The sequence below is a fragment of the Anarhichas minor genome, unplaced genomic scaffold, assembly GCF_050575085.1.
Source record: "Anarhichas minor isolate MPS153535 unplaced genomic scaffold, ASM5057508v1 ptg000041l, whole genome shotgun sequence".
NCBI classification, from domain to species: domain Eukaryota; kingdom Metazoa; phylum Chordata; class Actinopteri; order Perciformes; family Anarhichadidae; genus Anarhichas; species Anarhichas minor.
Genome location: NW_027466487.1, coordinates 5,892,501 through 5,908,424, shown reverse-complemented (window position 1 = coordinate 5,908,424; position 15,924 = coordinate 5,892,501). Strand labels below are relative to the sequence as shown.

At 39.8% G+C, this 15,924-nt stretch overlaps 3 protein-coding genes and 1 long non-coding RNA gene across 5 annotated transcripts in view; 1 reads left to right on the top strand and 3 right to left on the bottom strand.

Annotated features, from left to right (window-relative positions):
* Window positions 1–295: 295 nt before the first annotated feature.
* Window positions 296–3,488, top strand: lag3 (lymphocyte activating 3). Its single transcript, XM_076109694.1, has 8 exons — window positions 296–344; window positions 432–552; window positions 752–975; window positions 1,266–1,526; window positions 1,622–1,939; window positions 2,035–2,292; window positions 2,433–2,554; window positions 2,843–3,488. Exons 1-8 carry the CDS (start codon window positions 296–298, stop codon window positions 2,936–2,938), a joined length of 1,449 nt encoding a protein of 482 aa, XP_075965809.1. The 3' UTR covers window positions 2,939–3,488.
* Window positions 3,254–8,422, bottom strand: plekhg6 (pleckstrin homology domain containing, family G (with RhoGef domain) member 6). The gene is made up of 7 exons (XM_076109243.1): window positions 8,289–8,422; window positions 7,771–7,905; window positions 7,553–7,672; window positions 7,333–7,465; window positions 7,125–7,240; window positions 5,316–6,754; window positions 3,254–3,865 (listed from the first exon to the last, which is right to left on the bottom strand). The coding sequence occupies exons 1-7, from the start codon at window positions 8,406–8,408 to the stop codon at window positions 3,685–3,687; spliced, it is 2,244 nt and encodes a 747-aa protein (XP_075965358.1). The 5' UTR covers window positions 8,409–8,422; the 3' UTR covers window positions 3,254–3,684.
* Window positions 8,423–11,251: 2,829 nt separating this feature from the next.
* LOC142969380 (uncharacterized) lies at window positions 11,252–12,539 on the bottom strand. The gene is made up of 3 exons (XR_012959125.1): window positions 12,394–12,539; window positions 11,965–12,102; window positions 11,252–11,324 (listed from the first exon to the last, which is right to left on the bottom strand). It is a non-coding gene; the product is annotated as an uncharacterized LOC142969380 (long non-coding RNA).
* Window positions 12,540–15,753: 3,214 nt separating this feature from the next.
* Window positions 15,754–15,924, bottom strand: part of tnfrsf1a (tumor necrosis factor receptor superfamily, member 1a) — a 7,823-nt gene continuing 7,652 nt past the window's right edge. For both annotated transcript variants that reach the window (XM_076108943.1, XM_076108944.1), the window contains exon 10: window positions 15,754–15,924. This exon is cut by the window's right edge and continues 1,456 nt beyond it. The gene's annotated coding sequence lies outside the window, so the exon portion shown is untranslated.

Here is a 15,924-nt window from a genome sequence, read left to right as displayed (position 1 = left end):
TCTTACAGTTTCCAGGCTGACAAAGACAGACCGCATCAAAGCCAGGCTTGTAGCTGAAGTCACATGATAAGCAGAGGAACTACCAAACAATCCGCCCTCTTTTGGCACCCACAGGTTCATATAAGTACCTCGTCGACTCAACTCACAAAAACACATCAGACGGCACGCATGAAGCAAAGAAAAACTGTCGAAAGCGGAAAACAAAGCAGATAGCGGTTCAAGCAGGGATTAGAGATTACAGGGAAATTTGTGGAAACATTGTAACAAATAAATTAAAAACAAAACCAACAAAAAGATGCCATTGGAGTATTTCATCTTTGGGGTGATTACCTTTGTTTTGACAGGTAAATATATGATTTTTTTTTACCTCAATAATTGTCGCCTTTTGCACATTTTCTTTCTAAACTGAATATCCTTTTGTTTGTCCCCAGGGGCTCAATGTGAGGTAACTGAGGTCTTTGCTGAAGCCGGCTCTCAGGTTGTGCTACCCTGTAAATGTAGCCCGTCGTACCCCTTTATCCCCTACATCATCTGGAGTAAAGCCGACAAAGGGTAAGACACAACTTTTTGTTTGCTACCTCCGCTTGTCTACATCCTTTTCCCCGTTTCATTTCAACTGTCCAGCTTCAAACATCCACAGATCCCACAAATTGCCTCCCTCCCTCGTGAGCTTCACCATCCATCCTTCAACTCCAAACTTGTATTTACATGCTGATGACTCTGGATTGTTTGTGACACCTTCCGTCCACAGCACTGTTTGGAGAAAGGATAGGAATGGTCTGCAGTACTGGGGCTCTAGCTGGTCTCCAAAAGCTGGTCCCCAACGCGTTAGATGCCCCCACTCCCAGTTTGAAAGAGGCGATTTCAGCCTGCAAATAAACGACGTGAGGGTGGAGGATGGAGGAGATTACACTTGCATGGTGGCACATGGACACGAGGTTGTTGAAAAAGTCGTCACACTCAGAATCACTAAAGGTAAGAAACATATTGAAACCTAGATTTCACCACTCGGTGAATTTTTTACATCAGTGCCGAAGATTTAAATCAATAACTAATTGATAAAGCAGCAATTGAGCATGCAAAGACAGTAATTCCACCAACTTGTAAAGATCTTCAAGTTTTTTAGCTGCTATTATTCGTAAACAAATCATTACAGAATCAAAAATGCAGACTTAACACAAATAAACGAATGACTCGTTATATCTGTGTCAGAAATTAGCTGTAATATATGTCAATAATCTCATCCCTGCCTGTATCCTTTACAGTGTCCGTCTCGTCATCAGTTCCCATATGGGGGGACAGAGTTTCGATCAGCTGTAACGTGACTCCTTGGCCTCACGGAGCCTCTGTGCGGTGGACATTGAACAACAGCCCATTTGTGCCTCAGACTGGAATCGCCTCAAACAGAGGTACCAGTAAACATGTTGTGGGGGAAAAGGCAACGGCGAGACTGACGGGAAACTGGACCTGTGTGGTGGACTACAAGGGCAAAGAGTGGCGAGCTTCGGCAGCTCTGACCGTGAGGGGTAAGACTCTGAGCAAAAGAGATTATCTTCAGAAATTCAGTTTGGTTTACCATTTTTCTCTTAACCTCTCCCCTTTCCCTCCCTTTCTCTTACAGGTGTCATCAACCCATCCAAAGACGATTCTAAAGTGTATGCTGCTGTGGGATCTGCAGTCACACTCCCCTGTGTGTTCTCCCCTGGTTTGATCCCCTCTAATCCAGTCTGGGAGAAACTGAAACCTGGGTTTCTTTTTAAACCTGCTCCTGGTCCCCTTCCGGCCTCTTTCTCTCCATCCAAGCCGTTGTCTCCGCGCCCCTACGATCAATCTGCCAGTTTGAAAGAAGTCGAGTTTGAGGATGAGGGCAGGTACAGATGCTCTGGCACCGTACAAGAACAACGGTTGACTCGAAATATGCAGCTTGTCGTTGCCAAAAGTAAGTTTACATGGGTTCAGTTTAAATTTAATAACCCACTGAATCTTTTGTTTTTGCCATCAACACTATATTTGATTGTCTTGTTTTTCTCTCAGTTCACAGCAGCATCCCATCAAAGAACACAGGCTCTGTGACGCTGACCTGCCAACTGACAGACACCAGCGAGGTCACCGACTATGAGTGGGTTCATGTGGTCTATGACCTCAATGGCACCCAGTCAGTTGGGTCCATCCAGAAGGGGAAGACTCTGAGTATGAGCACAGTGTCCGAGGAGAACCAGGGCGAATGGGCATGTCATTTCTACGGGAAACACGGCCTTTTGGGAAATGTAACATACCACATTCAACTGATGAGTAAGTTTCCTGCTCTTGATTTTTTTTTTCTTTTTCTGTTGTGTGAAATTAATATACTCATAATATTCCTACATTGATGCCCGTGCAAAAATATAATATTGTGCCTTTATCTGACTGTTTTTATATTGTTTTTCCCACAGGTGGTCTAAGTGGACAGAAACCTTCGGGTGTCTCACATAACACTGCTGTCCTGGTTGGTCTCAGCTTTCTCCTCCTCGTTCTGCTGTTGGTTTTGGCTCAGATGTACAAGAACCACCAAAGGGTAAAGATCTTCTGAAATTTACCATTGTTCAAAAACAATTCTGTAACTAATATTTAATTTTCCCATGAAAGATGCAAAACCTTGAAATTATTGTCATTGTTTCGAAATGTCACTTCATTCCAAAATTTAGCTTGAAAGAAATCTTATCAAACGATTTCTATTATAATGGGGAAATTAAGTATTCAAAAACGAATAAAAAGTAATAATTGCCTATTGATATTGCAATACATGTACATGTTCATACATCAGACAAAATTAATTACATTTTGCGCATCTTTTTTTCCACAGAGGAAGAGGATCTTTCAGTACCCTGCGCTGGAGACAATTGTTCATACCGTCTCGAATGAGCGGGAGGAGAGAGAAAGACACCAAGTGAAACAGTAGAGACATTAAAGCAGAGGCATTGCAGGAAACTAAACTGAAGTGAGATCTTCTTCTACCTTCATATCTGCAATATGTTGGTTGACTTCTGTTTGCACAATTTTTGTAAATACTGTATTTTCAGAGCAGGCATTGTAGCAGTATTGTTGAATTTGAAATGTTGTGTATTATCCTGTTATTTGTATTGTATCTGTTTTCAATTATCTACTGGATGTGAAGATTTGTTTTTTTATATACATATTGAGAATAAAATGTTTTACAAATAAAGTACCTTTAACAGAAATAAATCTGGTTTATTTTTTACATTATATACAATCTGTAACTTACAGGTCAATGACAGGGGGAATTATTACTGATGTACATTTTATATACAGTCATTTATAAAAAAAAGAATGTTTAATTACATTTACACAAACACTAACCAAATGTTGTTTTACTATTTAAAAAAATATACTACATTACTTTTACATTAATTACAGAATCATTATTGGCCAAAAATTCAGACTGAAGACATTTGTGTCAACGGAAAACTAGAATTTTGCTAAACTGCTGGAAAGATGTTTGTTTTAGTCTTTTAGACTATTCAGCTTTTCCTTAAACAAAAAAAAAAGCCTACCATCCTTGTTAATTTGGCCCTGTGTAGTTCACATTCACGGACTGAATTTTTAATTTTGCATAATAGTTGGTTGTTGGTTGGCAGTATCGTTTTGGATCCACACAGTGCAGGACTCTGACGAGCAGCGTCAGAGCTACACCTGACTATACTCCCCGTCCTCTTGCTCTGTAAGTCCGGGGATATCCAAAGAGGCCAAAGATCGGCGGATGCCCTCCACAAACCCTTCGCCTTCAGGGGGTACATGATCCATGACTTCATCATCATCAAAGCACCAACCTGACCAGTCCACATTTATTCCATCCCTAAAGACACCACTAAAGAAGATGAGAGATGGAAACAGAAGGTCAAAATTAATTATTTTACAACATTTACTGTGCATGTACTTTCACTACTACTGAATACCGTATGTGTTCAGGTTCACGCTTCCTCCAAGAGCTGTCACTCTGCCTCAAATAGGGATAATGCATTGTAATTTTAGTATTATAACTGCATGAACTAAAGAAGAACTAAGAAGCCTTTTCATTTAAAAAAATGGAAAATGGAAAAAAAGAAGCACCTGCATGCACAAAACAAATGCTCTTATGAATATAGTGATAGCAGAAGTAACTCAATCAGAAGAAAGTAACAAAATAAGCTGTTAAGAAATTTAAAATTGAGCAATGAAACAATGAAACTGTCATGTGGTGTAAACAATCCACAATTTAAAATATTAAAACATCTTATTCAAATGATTTTAACGATATTCAACATGTTAATAGGACTTAAGGATGCAGACAGTGGTTTGAGGTTGGTTTGGTTTATGTTTCCATTATCACAGAACATTACCAGCCTACTCAACACGGAAAACTGGTTGAAATAGTTAAGATTCGACAGTTTGAAAATAAATTCCCCAATTAAGGGGAATGCAATTAAATTTAAACAACACAGAACAACGTATCAATGTGTATACTGTGCCTTTTATTTAAGTGCATAATACATATTATCATAAATTATAGTTTTTCTTTTTTTTTATAATAATTTTCTAATATAATCTTTTATTGTTGTATGTTTCTAAAACTGGAGCAAATAAGAACTTGATGTTCTGAGAATTCAGCATGTAAAGAAATAACAGTAGCATGCAGAATACAGACTGATGGGTCAATTTTCTTAATTTGGAAAGAAATGATTAAAAAAGACCACAAGGTGAATGACTAACACATGTTATTAAATCCTGTTTTGTCGTGCTAAACTGTGGCTTTCGAGGCTTTACTTGCTCTACATCATCCAGACATATGCCTGATCTGTGGTACAAACATTGAGACTGCTAATGTCGTAATTGTGAAAATAACATTATTTGCCACTTTTAAGTCAACTTTATGAAAGAAGTGCATAGTTTCTCTGATACTGGAGGTATTTTTGAATTTCTTTTAAAGCTTTAGTTTCACATTTTTTGCTTCATTGTTCTTCCAGAAGGTGCGTCACTTTTTTTGACAAATTGACTTTTATTAATTGATTGATTAATTGTATTTATTGCTTGGTTGGCTCCTGAACGACTGTAATTCTTGGAATTGTCTTGGAAATGTGATAGTTTGTGTTTTTGTTTGTATTGTAGTGTGCGTACGTCGTTCATATGTCAATTCTTTTGACTGGTCTAAGTTGTGTCTCTTTTGCTTTTTACTGTGCAAAAGAAACTTTTTCCTTCAGGATTCAAAATCGAATCCCAACAATATGTCAATATTGTCCAACAACAAAAAACGTGAATGTAAAGGACACTGTCAAACGAACCTGTTTCTCTTGTCATCTTCATCTCCGTCCACCAGCTGCTCCTTCCATCCTTTACTCACTGTGGGGGCTCTGTGTCTTATCAGCTCCACCGCCCACTCTGTGTCTCTGTCTCCATCACTGGGCGATGGGGATGGTGTGGTGGAGAACGAGGGAGAACGAGAATTCCCTGAATTCAAATTGGCCTTTTTCACATTTCTGTCTCTTTTGAATCCATTCCTCTCTTTGGCTCTTACCAAAAGACCCTCCAGAGCCGAGTGGTTTCCGTTTGGTTTTGTGAAAGGTGCATCCTTTGCTTGGGGTAACGTGTACAGACTGGTGTGCAGGCCAAGTCCATGGGTTCCTTCAATGATGATGTTAGGAATAGAGGCCCTCCTTCGGGTTTTCACTCTGTTATCGACGTTAGAATCAGGAAGCTCAGATTCAGACATTGTTTGGGATTCTGGAGAGACTCTATCATGCATATTCAAAAACATCCCTTGGTTAGGCTTCAGGGAGCCCAGCTTAAGCACCCGATGTGACTCTGAGCCAGATGGATGAGTGTTTCTTTTCAGGTGGCTATTTGAGTTGGAGAAAGAGAAGCTTTTTGTCTGTCCTGAGCCCTGGAAGAATTGATTAGACATCTGAGAAGAGGAGCCTTGATGGGTGTTGTTTAGCCTCTTCCTGCGTAACCCGGGTGACTTCAAATTTTTGGAACAACCCCAAGCCTCTGGAGATGTCTCCATGTCTCCAGACTGGCTGTAGTCAGAAGTTCTCCTGGAGTCCTGGTTCACAGACTGGGAATCTGAGTCCCTATTTGTTGATATTCCTCCCTCTTGTGGTAGTCCTAAATATCCAGGCTCCTCCCTAAATACTGCTGGTTGGCCAGGAGGGTCTATAGTACTTTCTTCCTCTGTTGGATAGTCAACATCTGGATAGAAGACAGCAGGTGGTCCAGTAGTATTGTCTCGTAATGGATCAGCTGTAATAGTATGACTGAAATGATCCAGATTAGGGGCAGATTGTACCCTGTGGTTCCACACTCTTTGCCCCCTTTTCTCTTCTTCCTCTCTGTGGATTCTGATTTCGTCTCCTCTCACTCCCATTTCTATCCATTCATATCCATTGACTGCTTGTTGCCGACTAGCTAGTTTATGGTTATTGACGTTCGGCTGGGAGTGCCATAAAGATAAAACAGGATTGTTCGTGGTCACACCATCTGGAGGTTGATACTGTTCCTCTGCTTCTTTAGAGGCCAACATCCCATTTATTGATTGGGGGATAATAGGTTCTTCAGTAAGTTCATCCACAAAAGTCCCTCCTCCTGATTGCGTAAGAGGTTGTTCTTCTGTCTCCAAATCATCCGTCTTGGCTTCTATGACAGGTTTGGCCTCCAGCTGCCGGATTGTCCAATTCTCCAGTTGTCTGTTACTCTCAGTCTGTCTCAAGTTCCACAGTGTTTCCTGACAACATAATATAGACAAAAACAAATGAATGAGTATGTTATATGCAATTCTGTTTCAAATACCAACATTAAATCTCTACTACAGTCATGCTAGTGGCTCTGTGAGGCTGTACTTAGACACAGAGCTAAATGCTAACATCAGTATGCTAACATGATTGCTGATGTTTAGCAGGTATAATGTTCACCGTAACATAACAGTTGTACAAACATTTCATTCAAAATCACAAATGTGAACCTCCTGGTGGTGCTAGAGGAAAAGTCATGATGGACCGACACAGCTGACCCTAGAGCCACGCTGCTAGCGTGGCAGCAAGTTCAATTGGACTTCTATCATTTCAAAAGATTTGGTCAGGGATGTCAGTTTTTACCTTCGCCTGGTTGATGGTGGAGACCCATGCGGAGCAGCTCTCTGAGGTACTGGCTGTAAATATGTAGACATTCATAGCACTCCGAAGCTCACCTACCTCCACGAGAACAAATGAACCTGAGAGAGGAGGAGGAGAAATGATAATGGGATCTATAATATATTTATACAAAATCCAGCTGTCTTTTTGTCCATAAAAAAGTGTCACTCACAGCCATCTTTCAGTGTGATGCAAAAAGTTCTGTCGAGGGCCAGAGGAGGTCGAACTACCTTCAGTCGCTCTCCTTTCTTCTGGACTTTGGTCATTAGAAGAACATCTGAGAAAAGTAGTGCCACCACCTCGAGCTGCACGAGGAAACATGAGAAAGTCAAAAAAGCAGTGACAAGAGATTCAGTGGAATAACAGTAATTGCGCACACTGGCTCTGCTCACCTTGCTGTCTTTTCTCTCCCGAATCTTCAAGTTCTCCTCCAGCAGAAGCTTGCGTACGACTTTAGGACCTACTCCTCTGATGGGGCATGTTAGGTCAAACTGACAAATCTCTCGGACATGCTGTAAATTGCACAACATATTAGAGGGAATATCAGTTTATTTTGGCAGAAATCTATAATGTTCAGTATTGTCAGAGAAAGGAAACTGTCCTATTTTACCTTGTCGATATCTTCATTTATGCGCTCCACCTCGTATCCCTCCACCCTCTGAGCAGAAATATTGAGAGCGTGTTTCTCATCTTTTAGCTTCAGGTGGTCATTGATGCTCTGCAAAAAAGTGTTTACACTGGATACCTGGAGGGGAGAAAGAATAAGATGGTTGGTGGGAGTTTTGTTCTGCAGAAAATACTTTGTGCTAAATTGAAGAGCTTTGGCAATTTAAAAGTTCCTATTTCATTCCTTAATTTAGGTAGGAAAAACAAACCTTTTAGCAAGAAAATTTTACCCAAGAGCCAGATTTCGGATAACACTTTTTGATATTGAACAGATTTGTTCGACACAATAAATAATGACACAAATGTAGCTTTTGAGCCATTTCAGTTACAATTATGGTTTCTGTATGCTCATGCTGCACTGATAAGTGTAACTTCTGATATTAAAGTTGCAGCCCCTGTAACAGAAGTCAAGATAAGCTTTTTTTGCAGAAGACAAAATGTTGAACAAGAAGCAGTTAGTACCATGCGTCTGAGTGTGTGCTGTTCATGAGGATCCTGGGTGTTTTTCAGCACGGCCTTGAGAAGCAGAGGATACTTTGTGATCCTCTGATGGGGTTTGACCTGCATGTCCCCGAGCCGCATCCGCTCACACTGAGGGTGAGACTCCACCCACTGGACAGGACCAAAACAGAAGAACATTGCCCTCAAGTCAGTGCTTCAGATTGAAACTGGCTTTATTACATAGTGGCTTTCAACCATGAATTAATTCATCTTTAAAATTAATTTAATATTAATTTAATAATTTGTGAGTGCTTCTCAAAGCTAGTTGAAGTTTGTTAAACTTTGAAAACTCAAGATCAACTTATCTTTCCATAGGCAATGTCCCAATTACGCTATAATCTGTAATGTGGAGAGTTTTTACCAGTTTTGATAGAAAATAGTTCCCAACTAATTCACAGGGGGTCTGTGGATTACCTTGATCAACATTATTTTTCTATTCCCATCTACAGTATTGGAGTAGTGGCAGCAGGAGACTGATAACTCAAAGCCTTGACAAGTATAACAATATCTACCAAAACAAAAACTTTTACAGGAATTAAGTGAGATGTGTTTTTTGTTTGATTTGAATGAGCGGACCCTTTAACGCCTACCAAGTACCATTTCCTGGTAAAATGTCTCTTTAACTGTTAAACAAAAGAACATCACCTCCCACTCAGGTTGACAAGTGTGATGCTATGACATAAGTGAAAAAGCAAATGTTGAATAAACACATTTACACTAGCAGACAAGATAGCATTGCTAATTGCAGACTGCCATGTTTCTATCACAATGCTATTGTGTGTATCTGCTGCAGGACACACTTGTCTTAAAGTCACTACTCCAATAAATGTCCTCCACTCAGTTTTATGGACAAGAAATATAAGGCGCTGTTAAGTCTGAATCATTTGGAGAAAATGTTCGTGTGACAAGTGATTGGCCGTCAGGAGCTGACTGTGACAGGTCGCCCACAGGGTTATGAAAACATCACAGCCACACAGTGTCACCACTAACATTAGAACAGTATAAGTCATTACATTGAATTCCATTCAAGCCCACTCAGTGGCAATAATGGGGCTTGTATGGTTGAGTAAGTCAGCACACTTGTGTGTGTTTTCATCCTCACATGCAGAGTGTTTGTGTGGATGTCGTGCATATTTGATGTCTGCTGCTTTCTGTACCTGAACATAAGTGAGGAAATGTGGGTTGCCCTGCATCTGCCTGCGTGTGAACTCCAGATTGTTTTCCTCCTCCGAACAGTAATGCTGATAAGAAGAGAAGCACTCGTGGAACTGGGGTCAAAAAGAAAAGTATGATTAATGCCAATGTTGAAAAAAAACAATTACATTTGATGGAAGGTTACAGATTGATGGATGGATGTCATTAATGGTTGAAATTGGTTGGTACTAGCTTATGTAAGCACACTATATTTTTTGGCATATTGTTAAATTGGTGCATAATGTGATCAAGTATGTGATCTAAAAGGGTCACAAAGGAATTTTTCATTACATGTCAACTTTAAAGATGAACTCCACCAAGAACAACTGCATATGTCAACAAAGAACACCACACCTGTACCTTCAACCAAACTGTCCACAGTCAAGTTGCATTGTGGGTAATGCATGCAGAGGAAAGAAGAATGCATGGAATAAACAAAGGACGTATCTCTGGTTCATTGATTTTGATCTTATTATAAAAACGGTCTGACAATGTGGAGTGTGGAGAACTCTCTTAAACATATTAAGATGACATTGATTGTGGGAGATTATGTGAGAACAAAGGCACAGAGTCTATTGTTCATCAAAAAACCCGAACCCTAACATCAAAAAACATGATTTTTAGTTTTGAGCTGATGTACAGTACCTGAGGGAGTTGGAGAAACCTGAATACTTACTGCGAATGCTACTGGAGGCTTGTTAAGACATGTTTAACTAAGAAATGGCTGGAGAAAGAAATCTGAAAGAAATCTAGTGTTGACGTATATGATATTTATGCAATGGAGAGAATGAAAATGATTATTTCATCCTTCCAGACTTTCTTTAAAAATGCACGATAACCCTTTAACTAGTAATATATTATTGTTGTAGGTATGTTTTAACTATTTTACATGCTGTTGGGTAATTTTATAATCTACATACACAAAATAACTGGTAACTTTAACTGCCAGATAAATGAAGTGGGGTAAAAAGTTCAATATTTCCCTGTGAAATGTAGTAGAGAAAATCTAAATACCTCAACACAGTACAGTCAGTAAGTAAATTAATTGAGTAAATGTACTACTGACAGGCAGAAGCACAATTTAAAATGTGTTTGTAATGTATGTTGCAAACAGTGAGTTCTTACCTGCAGGCAACCAGCCTCTAACACCATGGGGTCAAAGGGCTTGCCTGTCCTCCGGACTTCTTGTAACATGGGATAAATCACCTCCTGCCAGAACAGCTGGTGTGCAGTGAGGACGGAGGGCATATTAGAGAAAAGCAGTTCAGGGGTCACCTGTCAGAGGAGGAAGGAAAGACAAATAAAACATCATTGTGTTAAAGTTGAACTCCCCTGCTTTGACATATTTTCCGTCTTCTCAATGGAAATCGGTTGCTGTGCTACATTTTCCACTTGTGTGTTGTATGCTGTGTTAGCAAGAGCGGATGTTCTTGTTGTGTCAATCAATGTATGGCTGTGGTATGCAGAACAGTGTTATATAGGCTGCAGATTTTGTGTATGTACAGTGTAGACGAGGCTGCTCTGACCTCCAGGAGAAATCCATGCTGGTGCATGTTGACAAGAGCTGCAATAACCAACTGTGAGAAGGAGACACAGCTTTGGTAAACATCCTGTGGAAAATCCCCTTTCAGCTCTGACACACTGTATGTTAATATAAATAGGTCATTTAAATGAGACTATGACAGCAGGTAGAGAGTGACACATTACGTCTTTGATGATAATTATTTTGTTGATGTAGGTGAGCTCGGTATAGACAAACTCCCACAGCGCCTCCTGTTGGTGTCTCTGCATCTTAGACATCGTCTGATCATAAAAACAAGACAGAGGAGAGAAGAGGGAAAGGAGATGATTATTACAGATGCTTCAAGAATCTGTACAATTTACATACTGAGCAGGTATTTTACAGAAAGTCCAGGAGCATTTCAAGGATATGACAAGTCTATATATTTCTCATTGTCCACAAATCCAATGAAGAAAACAAAGTTAATCTCTCAATTATTTCCCACTTCCCCAGATTGTCTGGATCTCTACGTCCTACTCATTCCTATAATAGACATACATCTTTAAAAACAGGTAATTAAAAGTGTACCTTTATATAAAAAGAAAAAAGCACAGCTGGACACTGCAAGTTTTTAGCAAGTGCTACTCAAACAGAAGTTTATATTGCATTTGTTGGGGACTATTTTCAGCTGGGGATCTGATGAAGTATTTACAGCAACAGGATGGATCATGTGCGATTGACTCAAATACACTAAAGTGCCCGTGTTCATGGTAATGAAGGAATATGTCACCCACAACACTGGATCTCTGGCACAGAGGGATAAACTACCATATATCAGTTGTTAATAGGATCAATTCCTCGTTGGTTTTGGTCTTTTCATGGGATTTGTTCACATTGAGAGAAGCTCAAAATGTTGTTGAGTAATTCATTATGGGCTCGTACTGAATGAGAGTGCACTATATCTGTCCAGCTCTTCTCCAGTGTAGTTCCTTGACTTTCTTCCTTCCACCTCCACTTAAGATTGATGGGGACAGCAAAGGCTCCCAGCTCATGCTTCAACACATCCATCTGACCTCGCTCCTGAGGAGTTGTTAAAGACAGAAAGGACAGAAATAAGAAGGTAGAAAGATACAGAAGTCAGGGAGAAAAAATAGAAAACTTTGATGACCTAATGAATCAGCAATTTCTTAGAAGTGATCTTTAACAGTTGTTGTGAATACTTGCAGTAAGACGTTACATTCAAAAGTATGCCAACGGAGCAGAACAAGAAGTGCTGCAGCAGTTGTTTGAGTGTTTTACAGTTAAAGAAAGTCTTTATCTGTTTCTAAGCATGTCACCATGTAGTGTGATGAGCAGGAGACAACATAATACCTCAGATGCCGGGTTCTTTTCAGGAACTCCCTGGTTGAACAGGACCTGTCTCAGTACAGCTCTGGGTTTGGCTACTGCAGACGGTCCCTTACTCACTGTTGCTAAGTCAGTCACACCCTTCTGCTTTGCCCGCCTCTGGAGAGGGAAAATACAATTTTCAAGTTGTGCATTTTCAAGGTTATTTCAACACACTAAGATAAGAAAGAAAGTGAGCAAGAGATGAATCCGGACTATATGCATCTGTACCCATGATTTGTGTTTTACAGCTGAGCAGTACGCAGTGTCACTGATACTGTAACATACATTTCCTCTGAATTTCCTAGTTGTTTTAAGCACTTGGACACCTTATACTCAATGTGAAGTAAACGCCCTGCATTCAAAATCTTACTTAGGTAAAAGTACAGAAGTGTTATCAAGCAACACAAGTAAAAGTTCTCGTTATGGCAAATGGCCCCTTTCAATCCCACACTATAAAGACTTCATGAGAGGGAGTTTGTTTTCACTGAACAGTGCATCAGTAAGAGATAAGATAAAGGTAGTGATGTAAAAGTGCAACACTTCCCTCTCTGAAAAGAGAAGTAGATGTATAGCATAAAAGGAAATACACAAGGGAAATACAAGTAGCTCAAAGCTGCAATTAAGTATTGAACTTGAGTAAATACTTAGTTACATTCCACCACTGGTAATGTCAATACTTCCTGTTCCATTTCACTTGCCTGATAGCTGAACGTATTGAACTTGTGTTTGTCTGCTGACCCCTTGTGGTGATGGTTTATCTCTGCAGCTGCTGTCGTCCCATCAACGTCTGGATCTCTGGTTTCTGTGTCCCTCTGCCTCTCCCTGTCCACACTGTCTCGCCATGGCACCGATGGTTCTCCCATCAATGATTCATTTCCCCCACTGTTGTTTACATGCGGTGCCTTTGAGGAAAGGCTGAAGATAAACACACAGGGTTATTAATTGCCAAAATAAGGCGTGTAAGGGCACCAAGGAGAATAGTTTGTGACAATAAAAGGCTTTACCAGAGAGGCATAGAGAGTGGAAGGAAGAATGGAAGGGCACTGTGTAGTTTGTTATCATTTTAAAGGGTTACTTAGACTTTCTTTACAGGGTTAATGCATTACAAATACTTGGTAAACAAACACGTCTGGCAACAAAAGCTGAATTATTACAAACAAAGGGATCAGTTTGTCTTTTAAAACCTTTCTGGAACCGGTTTAAAGCGGTTTCATACGTCATTTAATGTTTATTTCCATAGTACTCTGCTCTGCTAGTTTGCAATGCCTACATTGGTTTTAAAATACATAAAACTGAAGACTAAAAAAACATACAAAACAGGGAAAATAAACACATAATGATATAAAGAAATAACAAGCACCAGATCATTCATAAATACATGATGGTCACTCTTTAAAAACTGCTTCAACTTGAATTTAAAATGATCCCAGTGATGGTCCAGTTTGAGTTCCACATGTTGATCCTCCGAACAGAAAAAGACATCTGTCCAAATAAAGATTTACGGAAGTGCACTTTGCAGTTCTCCGCTGAGCACCCAAGGAGCCTGATGTTAAGGCATTTATGGAAGAGTATCAGCAAATTGAATTAAAACAATGAAACCTTTAGATATTCAATTCCTTGAGAATATTGCAATAGTCAGATCTTTTCAGCTTCCTGTGCAAATGTTTTATTGCACAATTATATATAATTGGTATTATTATATTTTAAATAGCACTTATAACGCTGTGTCTTCCTTCATGTATTAGTGATTTAGGCATCATTGACTCATGGTTCTCCTTAGCAGGTAACCAGGCTGTCAAAAACACAGAAATCTGTGAGATACTGTTGCATCTTACAGACAGTGATGCTGACTTAAGAGGACACCAACAGTTTCACACGGCTGCAGCTCAAGTTACACAGCCGTGCAGGTCGTAGTGTAGCTCCAGGGCTCGTCTGACATTAGTTCCCATAAATCCAACATCATCACAATTTGTAATATGTCCTGCTGCAGATTTAAGTTACAGCAAAGAATGTGTCGCTTTCTCTGGAAGCTACTGTATCTCAATGAATTATTCCCCCTTCTATTGATGTAGTAAACAGAGAAGTGCCATTTTAATACACTGCTAAGTTACTGCTGTTGCTTAAAAATGCTACATACATAAGTGCAGAGTGATTACTGCTGTAACTGGTATTCACAATCATAATCATACAGGTTTTAGAAGTTAGTCTAAAAGCAAACACACTGCAGACAGATTCACTGCACTAATGCTATACTGTCAGAACATTAAAGGGCAGACGCAAGTGCTTTCGTCACTGTGTCATACCTGTTAACGATCACTGTCTGTATCCCAGTAACACCATAAAGATAAAAGTAGATTGTTTTGCAATTGTACCACTTGATCCCATTGAAAGATTGATAATAAGTCCGTAAAAACAGGCTTCCTGGTTGTTTTATAGCCTCAGGAAAAACAACAAAACAAAAGCCGAAAGGACAGTCCGTGGATCAACACAGCAGCTCCAACGTGAAAGAGATTTACTGCAGTGAAGATATCAAGTCAAATGATCCTCATTAGTATGGCACACTCTCACTCTCAAACACAACCAGCTGTTTTTTAATTAACAAAAATGATAGACTGTACCTGGGCTTGGTTGGATCCATTTTGTTTCACACAGTCATCTTTGGTTTCATTAGCTTTCTCCTCCTCTCTCTCTCTGCCTGGAGCAGTCCCTCCCTCTCTTCCCTTTACCTGCACCCGTGCCCTCTGCAACTGGCCCGACAGGAACAACTGGATTCTGCAGCCAACAAATCGGTGCTTAGGAGTGCTTAGTTGGGCGAAGGTGGTGAATGATTTCTTTGAGGATGGTCTATTGTTGTTTCATGTCAATCAGGCGTATTGATCACTCTGAGCAAACAGGAGGAAATCATTTTAAGGAGGCGAATAAAGGTCTTAAGCAGCAGTTGGTTTTTTAGTTTTTGTTTTTTTTGCTCATCACACAACAGAAAGAGAGGCATTGATATGAAATCAACCATGACAATCTGGTGTTTGATAGCACAGTAAAATGGAAAGCAGAGCAGTGTTGGCAGGTAAGAAGAGGTGACTTATGGGGAAGTAGACAAGCTAAAAGAACGCAGCTACAGGAAAGAAAAAAGATGAAAACTTCAGGCCAGGTATTTGAACATATAGCAGGAAATATGCTGTTATGAATGTGATTAAATATTTAAAGCTTCAGGCTGCCTGCCTGCCTGAGGTTAAATACACTATCACATCCTCAAACACTTCTTCTCATTAACTCTTTATCCACAAACATTCACTCTCTGCCTATTCGTGGCTGCAAATGTATGGCACGATTCAGATACACAGATAGCGATACCAAGATACATTTATTTCAGGTCCAGATATCAACACAAGACATTTTATGGACTGGACTGTGGACTCAATGAATCGTTCAGATATATAATACAGTTTGATACAGGATAAAAGTGCAGTGGAATAACACGTCATCGGTCTTTCTGAGTGTGACTGATTCATATCT

Coding starts and splice junctions, on each gene's coding strand:
- lag3 (XM_076109694.1), top strand. CDS start 296: ATGCCATTGGAGTATTTCATCTTTGGGGTGATTACCTTTGTTTTGACA. Junction 345..431: donor GATTACCTTTGTTTTGACAG/GTAAATATATGA, acceptor GTTTGTCCCCAG/GGGCTCAATGTGAGGTAACT. Junction 2,293..2,432: donor ATACCACATTCAACTGATGA/GTAAGTTTCCTG, acceptor TTTTTCCCACAG/GTGGTCTAAGTGGACAGAAA.
- plekhg6 (XM_076109243.1), bottom strand. CDS start 8,408: ATGCGGCTCGGGGACATGCAGGTCAAACCCCATCAGAGGATCACAAAG. Junction 7,673..7,770: donor TAAATGAAGATATCGACAAG/GTAAAATAGGAC, acceptor TGCAATTTACAG/CATGTCCGAGAGATTTGTCA. Junction 3,866..5,315: donor GAAGATGACAAGAGAAACAG/GTTCGTTTGACA, acceptor CATCTTCTTTAG/TGGTGTCTTTAGGGATGGAA.